The 9,902-nt window shown below is 35.5% G+C and overlaps 1 protein-coding gene across 2 annotated transcripts in view; it reads right to left on the bottom strand.

The window, feature by feature from the left end:
• Positions 1–276: 276 nt before the first annotated feature.
• Positions 277–9,902, bottom strand: part of LOC128697522 (alpha-ketoglutarate-dependent dioxygenase alkB homolog 4) — a 159,759-nt gene continuing 150,133 nt past the window's right edge. For both annotated transcript variants that reach the window (XM_070093978.1, XM_053789272.2), the window contains exons 2-4: positions 7,864–7,964; positions 6,913–7,027; positions 277–998 (exon numbers count right to left, since the gene is read on the bottom strand). In XM_070093978.1, coding sequence (XP_069950079.1) covers positions 303–998; positions 6,913–7,027; positions 7,864–7,964 — 912 coding nt within the window. In that variant the 3' untranslated portion in view covers positions 277–302. The remainder of the gene's footprint in view (positions 999–6,912; positions 7,028–7,863; positions 7,965–9,902) is intronic.

Raw genomic sequence — 9,902 nt, 5'->3', positions numbered from 1 at the left:
TCAGTGTTGATACGAATACTGTGCTATATAACAATTCTCAGCAGTTTTATATAATGTATTGCTAACCTGTGAACAAAAATAATGTAATAAACACTAAATCCATGTAGGGAAATCAGTATTGTTCTGTTTAAACATGACACTGAAATCTTGTTAACTTTTAATTGTATATTTTGGCTATTCTGAAAAGTGGCTACCTATTCTGCTTAAACCATTAGGTAAAAAAAAAAAAAAAAAATTGCATGGGTCATTTAACACTGATGTAGGAAACAAAAATAATTTAAACCAAAAAACTTTTATTAAAATTATGTACCCAACTTATAATATTTTACATGATCCCAGAAATATTTGCTAGCCTTTAGAATGTGCTCACCTATTTCTACTTTAGGTCCATAACTAAGATAGGTGGGCGTTAGTTCTCTATAAGTGATGCATACTCTTCTAGAAGGTATGTCTTCTCTCAATATTCCGTGCTCCCAGTCATACCTGGCAGGGCCATAAAGAATTAAGAGTGAACGTCGTGGCATGGGTACCCGTACCACACCTTTTTCAATGTCCTTTATAGGTGACGCATTATTCTTGTTGTTTTTAGTATCTTCCAGATTTTTGTTTTTCAGATACAGCTCATTGAGTTCCATTTCAATTTCTTTATCATCTTTAACAGTACCATTTTCTCTTATGATCATGGGGTAATTTTTTGTGTCTGTTAGATTATATTTAGTGTTTGGCCCCATGTATTTCCTCAATGTAAGTGTAGAGTCAATCAGCAGGCTGAGAGTAGGAATTCTCTCACCCCATATCCAACAATCATCAATATGAGGGTCAATGGAAGCCCCCCTTTCCGTTGGATAATCAAGAGAACACTGCTCAACAGTCTGAAAACCCTGGAGAATATCAACTGTATTGAAGCGGCTCTGAATGAATTTTGTGAACAGCGGGTAACCAGAGGAAGCTTGAGGCACCACACGCCGTTTTTTGAAATTACATTTTGGTCCATAATTCTGAAAAAAAAAAAAGTAAACTGAGATCAATATCTACCACAAATTCCAAGTGTTTTCAAAACATTTTATAGATTTTACTGTGATACAAAAACCTTACAGCAAGCACATGAATAAGATATATAATTAAGTAAATAATGCACCAATGTGTATGAAGGAAAGCTTACCAAATTTAATGTGGCTATCTCTAACCCTTTCACTGTCGAGACCCCTGCTTACAAACTTGCTCTCAGTATTGAAGAATTTAAAAAAAAAAAAAAAAATTTCTTATGAAATAAGAGAATCTTTTCCCGATGGTAATGAAACCAAAAGTGCAAAAATTGATGGAAAACTTATGGAATTACACTCCCACGAAGTTAGTGGTCTTGGCGATATTTTCGCCCACTTTGAGCCCTATTTTCAGACAATTCCATTGTTCCAGCTGATCAAACTCAGTTAATTTGCTAGAACTCTTTTTGTTCTATCGACTGAGTACAAGAAACCTACCCAATAAGTGATCAGAAATTGGTAATTTTGCCAATTTCATACACAATTCAAGGAAGGCCAATTTCAAAATAGGATCCAGAATTAACAATGCAAACATGCGTAGCACTAAAATAGCATTTTCTCTGTTCATTAGTCACGTCTCCAGGCCCCTCTTATATTACGCTTGCTTCCCATTTTTAATTTTTATTCACACAAAAAATAGAAGATTTACTGTTCTGCAGCTACTGCATTATTGTAAGAATGGTATAAATAATATCAGCACATTTGTGAAGGCATATTAGACCCACCACTTGATGTGTATTGGATGTGTGACATGATTTGTTTACTCTTGAGCATCTGCAAAAATCGAGCATTTCTGCTACTGAGCTCAATTTCAAGGTACTTTTAGTCTGTAAACCATACAAAAATCATCTCTATCTCTGTAACATACGTATCTTCCATCCTATCAAATGAGACCGAGAAAACAAGAATACAGCCATAAATACCATACAAAAATACACCACAAATTCACTGTTTTAAACCAAAAACAGAGTCTGAGCTTTTTCTCATTACGCACTGCATGCTGCAGGATTATTTTTTTATACTGTGCATACTGACCACTCAGACCCATTCTCATATGTAGGCCTACCGACCTACCAGCTTTCTCCTGCAAGATTGGAAGCTGCTAGAATTTTGTCATAGTATTACAAGACCGACACTGGTTTGCAAGCTGTAATATTACAAGACTAACAGTGAAAGGGTTGATGATTTGTTATAACCTTACCAAAATTGTTATAATATAAAACAACTCTAATATCATTTATAATTTTAGAGTAAAAGTTCCCAATGTCATAATAATGAAAATTCAACAATAATTTAAGCCACGTGAAGAGAAAAAGACTTGAACTTATAAAATTTTTAATTGTAGATAGGAAGCTGTAACATGAGCCTGACAGTTGTCCAACAATTCTGCTTATCCCTTTCAGGGTCGACAGGCCCTCTCAGAAACTTGTTCTCAGGGTTGGCCAAATTTCAAAAAAAAAAAAATAATTTTTTCTTATGAAAAGATAAGAGAATCCTTTCCCGATCATAATGACACCAAAAGTATGAAATTTGATGGAAAACTTACGGAATTATGCTCTCGCGAAGTTAGCGGTCTCGACAATGTTTATGCATCGGCGATTTTGCCCACTTTGAGCCCTATTTTTGGCCAATTCCAGTGTACTAGTTGACAAAAATCATAACTATTTTGTTAGAACTCCATTTTTTCTATCGAATGACTACAAGAAACCACCCATTTACCGATTTCAACTATCCAATACTGTGGTCAGAATTTAGCAATTTTGCCAATTTCACACAAATTTCAAAAGATGCCAATTTCCAAATAGGGTCCAGAATAAACAAGAAAGACACTCCTGGCACTAAAATAACATTTCCTCTGTTCATTAGTCACGTCTCCATGCCCCTCTTACATTCTTTTGCTTTCCACTTTGAATGGGTAAGGAGAGGAGAAGTTTGAGGTAATCAGTCCCTCAACCTGGAATCGATGTGTTCAGTCCATCACTTGTAGGAAAAAAAAAATACAAGTGTGATGGACTGAACACATCGATTCCAGGTTGAGGGACTGATTACCTCAAACTTCTCCTCTCCTTACCCATTTCTACTTTGTATTGGACTGATGAAGCCACTGTGTGGCAAAATGTTTCTTCAATAAAGATTCCCATGTGTTGCATAAGTGTCTCAATTCTTCAACTTGTCGGTTTTCTAAACCATTCATCACACAATAAATACCATACGAAAATACAGTGCAAATTTGCTGTTTTAATCCAAAAACACGGTCAAAGTTTTTTTTCTCATTACGCACTGTGTGCTGCAGGATTTTTTTTATACCGTGCACACTGACGACATAGACCCATTCTTTCATATGTAGGCCTAACAGCTTTCTCTCATTAGATTTGAGGGCGCTAGAATTTAGGCGTACTAGTACGTCAAAAACCCTGGTGGGTAAGCCGTACTAGTACGGCCGAAACCCTGAAAGGGTTAAGTCCTCTTATGTAAATACAAAAATACAGCTATGCTTGTGGTGCTGCAGTTTGGAGGGTCATCTGAGCTGTGATGTTGACAGGCTTCCGGGAAGACAGTGATTGAGTGAACAACAATGAAAGTTTTTCTTCAGTGGGAGACTGTTCAAAACAAAAAGTCAATTTAAAGGGAGTGTTCATTAACAATAATTGTCTGTTAAATCTGAATTGTGAGAATATTTTTTGCTATCATAACAGGAACAGACAATTTTCAGATTAAATGGACTAAGTCTGTTAAATCCAAAAATATGTTTACCCCGTGGACTGCAACAATAATGAATAATTCTGGATTTAATTTACTTTGTTCATTAAGGCTGGAAATGTCCATTAATGGACAAAGTACATTAACAAACTTGCCTAGTGGACCATAAGAATAGCAGACAATTGTAGATTTAACAAACATTCATTTTCTCCGAATGTTGTCCAACCACAGAGTTTATCTGGTGTGGATGTCCAACATAGATTTTTATCTGTTAAACTGGGGTCAGCAGGCGTGCATAAGCGTGTTCGATAGGAGTGAATGGAGAAGAATGGTATTTGGGACCTGACGATCTGTTGGAGTGTGAGCAGGGTAATATTTAATGAAGGGATTCAGGGAAACCAGTTATTTTTATATAGCCGGACTTGAGTCCTGGAAATGGGAACTACAGTGGACCCCCAGTTTACGATATTATTTCATTCCAGAAGTATGTTCAAGTGCCAGTACTGAACGAATTTGTTCCCGTAAGGTATATTGTGAAGTAGATTAGTTCATTTCAGACCCCCAAACGTACACGTACAAACGCACTTACATAATTGGTCACATTGGGAGCTGATCGTAAAACGGGGGTCCACTGTACAATGCCTGCACTCTAAAGGAGGGGTTCGGGATATAAGCAGTTTGGAGGGATATGTTGTGTATCTTTATAAGTATATGCTTCTAAACTGTTGTGTTCTGAGCACCTCTGAAAAAACAGTGATTATGTGTGAGTGAGGTGAAAGTGTTGAATGATGATGAAAGTATTTTCTTTTGGGGGATTTTCTTTCTTTTTGGGTCACCCTGCCTTGGTGGGAGACGGCCGACTTGTTAAAAAAAAAAAAACTGGGGTCATTAATTAAATCAATGTTTTACCATTTTGCACTTTCTGTCATGTGATGAACCCTGATTTTAAAGAGTTTAAAAGTGTGCATGAGAATGAAGAAATACATTGAAAACAACTGTTGAACAATTTATCTTCAGGTCTGGCAGTCTTTGAAGAATTAAAATTGTGGCTGACTACTTGGGGGTGGTGCCTTAAGCATACCATATTTTATGGTGAGCAAGACATTCTGGTGTTAAGAATGCCCCAATTCTAACTGGCTAAATTTTAGAAAAAAAAAAAGACTTGCCTAAAATGAGCTAAAACCCACTAAATTTACATGAAACAGTGCTAAAAACATGTTAAAGTCAGTGTCTTGGTATCAAGTGAGAATAAAACCATAAAAACATCTGAAAATACACCATAAAGTTGCTGTTTTAAACCATATGCACAGTCAGTTTTTTTCTATCATGCACTGTGGGGCAGGATATTATTTGATAACTTGCACACTCACCACACAGACCAATTGTCTCATATCTAGGCCAAAATTTACTGCTCACAGCTTATCTGAGTAAGCTGAGCTTATCACGTAGTACTACAGCATGAAACCCGAAAGGGTTAATATCAAGATCATCTGAGGCAAGTAAAAATATTACCAGGTGGTTTGATGATAAGTAGGAAAATCAGTCTACTGATACCACACACAGACCATCCAACTCCTTCGCCTGGTTTATGTTAGCCTACTGGTGCCAAGTTCCAACAAATTTTTATGATTATTTATATTTTTTTTGTCATTCATTATTTTAATACAAATTAGTTTGTGATTCATTATTAGGCCATATACAGGAGTTTAGATTGCTGTCCAGTATCGAAACAATTTTCTAGGCTTAGATTGTGACCTACAAGCAACATAACCTTCGACTTTCAAGATGCTAGGTAAATTTTCGAGACTTATTTTGGGAAAAATATAGTGTTGGACGCTGTAAAATGCAGTAATTGTTTTCTTAAAAAATTGTGAGGCTCTGAGGTTTGTCTTAATTATCAACACAATCCTTATGCTCCATCTATCTCTTTTACTGATTCATTGCACTAGAGAAGGGAGGCTCCCAAAATGTTTTGCAAAATGTAAAATCATGAAAAATTTTCTAATAATCTACCTAAAATACTAGCTAACATTTGAAGAAATAATATTGTAGCATGGGAAAACAGCTGATAATCGACACATTCAGTATCTCTGAGCTCCTACTAAATACTGATGTTTTCATAAAAATTTTCCAGTTTCACAACATAACACACCTTTTTTTTTCATTTACTGTGCTGTCCTGTATTAAAGAGAGGCACACAAGCTCAAACTCTGTAAATGTTCAAACAATTTATTCCAACATTTGCTGTTATTGTGAATATTATTACAGATTCTTGCTTTAATACAGTATTTCTGCCTTCCTATTCAAATAAATATTGGGAGTAATTATGAAGACAAACAGAAATACTCATCAACTGACAGATCCAGCATGTCATGCTTAACTAGAAGCTAATGCACTATAGGTAGGTATCCTACATATTTTCTCTCCAAATGGCAAGACATGCAGCATTCTATACTGATGGAAATAATTGGAAATGCTGGTTACATACATTAATAAGTATTGAACATGGCTGAAAATCCTAGTTCCTTTCGTATTACAGAAGGGAACACATTTTATTGATTTGTTCTAACTTACAGTTACAATATTTTTATTGTGAATATCTCTGCTGTAGCTACAAACAGAAAGTACCTTAATTTATTAATGGCATTTACAAGCTCAATAGCAATCCGAACCTTCCTTTAAACAGGATACACTAGTGATGAAAGTCTAAAGCCAAGAAATGGCATTTCTAAGTTATTGCAAAGAAACCTCGTAGGAAGGAAAAAAAATATCTGCAACTACAATACAGTCTCTCCTCACTTAGTAACGTACACATTTACTGACGACTTGGACTTACAACAGACTCTCTGACCAGCATGCATACCTAAATAATGTACGTATATTAGAATTGATTTCCTCTGTTCTGTTTATTACAATATACATGTACAGTACACTACTGTATAAACATTTAAAAATATACCAGAAATGTTATAAATGATGCAAAGATGACATTAAAACAATATCAAAGATGGCTGACACAAACCCACTACCAATATAGCATGTTCCTCACTTAGTGATGAATTTGTTAACTGATGTGGTCTTAGGAACAGAACTCCATCATTAAGAGAGGAGAGGCTGTACTGTACTTAGGTATTCCTTTCCGAGGATACCTAATTTAATCCTACTGTACCTGTTTTTGTCGCCCACTTTGAGATGAATCCCATGGAATTTCGTCAATGTGAGTCAAGAGGTCATTTTCTTCTTCTTCTGATACAAAATCTAATACTAATTTTATTCCAGGGAATCTGCAAAGGTTTTTAAGCTTCAAAATTTATGCATAAATATACATAAGCCTAAAGATATAACTAGCTTTTGATATGTCTTTTGTATTAAGAAAAATACACAGATTTGAGAAAAATACAACACTAATCATTTTATTTAGTTCATTCATGGGGAAGCACATCTACAATACCTAGGGAATGAGGAATGGCAGGCAATCAGATTCAATCCAAGGAAAGAGAGGATAGTTCAAATTCCCTGGATTAAGAGCTCTTCACTGGGACAACACTTATCAGAATCTCAGAGTAAGAAAGGAAATGCTAATTTTAATCTGACTGACATTAACAAATCCTTGAGGACGCTATACATAATTAAGGTATGTGAATCCATATCCATTTAGGATAAGGACTCATACTGACAACTCCCATAGAGGAACAGCTGCTATCTGTTCCTGGTTCTGGAGATTACCTTACCCACTGCTGGGTCTCAGACCAGGCCTCCTACATTGGAAAGGAAAATTTACAGAATTATGACTACTAAGTAGTACATCAGAAGATAAAGGTATATGTATACCGAATATAAGTAGTTAATAAGATTTACCTGCTGTCTTTCATGTTCATGAGAAAGAAAGAAAAGATCAGCAATCTTGTCAGAGTGCATCAGTAATAACGTCAGAATTTGATAGTGGAAGGTTAATAAAGCACTATAGAGTACTGTAACAATTTACTTTCATTTTTAATTTTGCCTAGTATGGTAATTATCATCTCTTATACAAAATCTTTCAGTCATATTTTAAATTCAACTAAAATCTTAAACTAGCACTAGTGTGCATAAAACTGCTTAAATTGAACATAAAACTTACTTGATAGAGTCACCTTCATGGTTTGGATGACTTTTCCAGCTGTGTGTTGCCCATCCTGGCCAAGCAAGTTCACACAGTGGACAATACACATAAGAGTGCTCCTGAAGAGTATGAAAATAAGATGTCGATGAGGCCTGTGTAATCATTAAATTTAACTGGAAACAAGAACCCTGTGAGGAACACAATGGTTGTTTCTGACCAAATCAGGGTGGCCTAGCTGTCTTTCCAGAGAGGCACAGACATCACAATACAATAATAACCAAAGAAACTATAATGCTTCAACTATGTCCTGCAACTCCAATAAACAAATTTCATTTCTTTGTGCAGCATAAAAAATGTAGTTTACGTGTATTAAAATATTGATAAGTAAAAGAGGGAAATGTACTATCCATTCTGAATCTCCAGTTCAGAAGAGACCTTTGGTGTGAATTAACTAAATCCACTAAGAAAATTTATTATGTTTTATGGCTGGAAAGATAATAATAGTTTATAAGGCGGATGAACTATTAATATTACGTATTATAATGGATAAAGAAGGAAAAAATTTGGTGTTTAGTTAAATCACTGGGCAGTTCACTGGGTAACGATAAAAGATAACGATAAGTAATTTAACAACCTAAATCATTTTAAGGGTAAGTTATATTAATATTTGCCAAAAAGAAAAATATCAGACCTCTTATGACCGATTGACAACTTGGTAACGTCAGTGACATGACTAGTACTCAAGTAACCATTGTTCAAGAACGATAATACACAATACCATAACTGGAACAATGCACACATGAGAGAGGAGCTTACGATGATGTTTCGGTCCGACTTGGATCATTTACAAAATCACACCATTTACAAAGTGTGACTTTGTAAATGGTCCAAGTAGGACCGAAACGTCATTGTAAGCTCCTCTCTCCTCTATGCGGGTTATTTAAGATTAAGATGTTTATTTTGACAAATTACATGGTTGTACAGAGGAATATAATAGTTGGGTGTACATGCCAAAAGCCCCTTTGTATACAGAGCATTTTGGGCAAACTTAAAGATTAACTTAAGATTAGGAGAATTGAATATTCTATCAGGTAATGATACATGGTTTTGATAAGTCAAGTAGAGACCTATTACACTGTTGAATTAGTTAATAAAGATTACCGCATGACAATGTAACAATTTAAAACAATTTACAATATGATGTATATTACAGTTTAGTACTACTTAAAACAATGAAACTTGGTATTACAATGGAACAATTTACATCATGATGTACTGTATTACAATCTAGTACTATTTAAAACAAGGAAAAACAGACATCCTAATTTGGAAGTAGTAAGTGGTTGAGCATTCATCAGCACAATATGAGTAGCTTTTGAGAAACTGGTAGTCATTAGGTATGGTTTGTCTAGTTTATAAATAACAAAAAGGCACAATACCGTGACTGGAACGATACACAAATAACCCGCACATAAAAGACAGAAGCTTACGACGACGTTTCGGTCCGACTTGGACCATTGACAAAGTCACACTAACAGAGGTGGAGCAGGATGGCTATATAGCCATCCTGCTCCACCTCTGTTAGTGTGACTTTGTCAATGGTCCAAGTCGGACCGAAACGTCGTCGTAAGCTTCTGTCTTTTATGTGCGGGTTATTTGTGTATTGTCTAATTTATTTTGGGAGATGAGGTGATTTCTTATTAGGGCCTTAAACTGATTTGCAGACAGAGTCATTCAGTGTGTTTGACAATGAATTCCAAATCTTCAGGCTTTTTACATGCACAGCATTTTTGCATAGGGAGATGACTACGAGGGATATCGAAGAGTGAGCTGTGTCTCGTACTGTATTATGGTTGTGTGTTCTGTTATAGTTATCAAGGAGGAGTTTGAGAGGAGGGTTTACATTAGAGTATAGTGTTCTGTGTATGTAGTAGGCACAATAATAAGTGTGGATGTTTTGTATATTTAGCAGGTTAAGACTCTTGAAAAGAGGTGGAGTGTGTTGTCTAATGCAGGAGTTAGTAATCAGTCGCACTGCAGCTTTTTGCTGGGTTATT

This window comes from Cherax quadricarinatus, chromosome 44 (assembly GCF_038502225.1).
Source record: "Cherax quadricarinatus isolate ZL_2023a chromosome 44, ASM3850222v1, whole genome shotgun sequence".
In the NCBI taxonomy this organism is placed as follows: domain Eukaryota; kingdom Metazoa; phylum Arthropoda; class Malacostraca; order Decapoda; family Parastacidae; genus Cherax; species Cherax quadricarinatus.
Note: the sequence above shows the minus strand (reverse complement) of the source record. Positions and strands in the feature narration are given on the sequence as shown.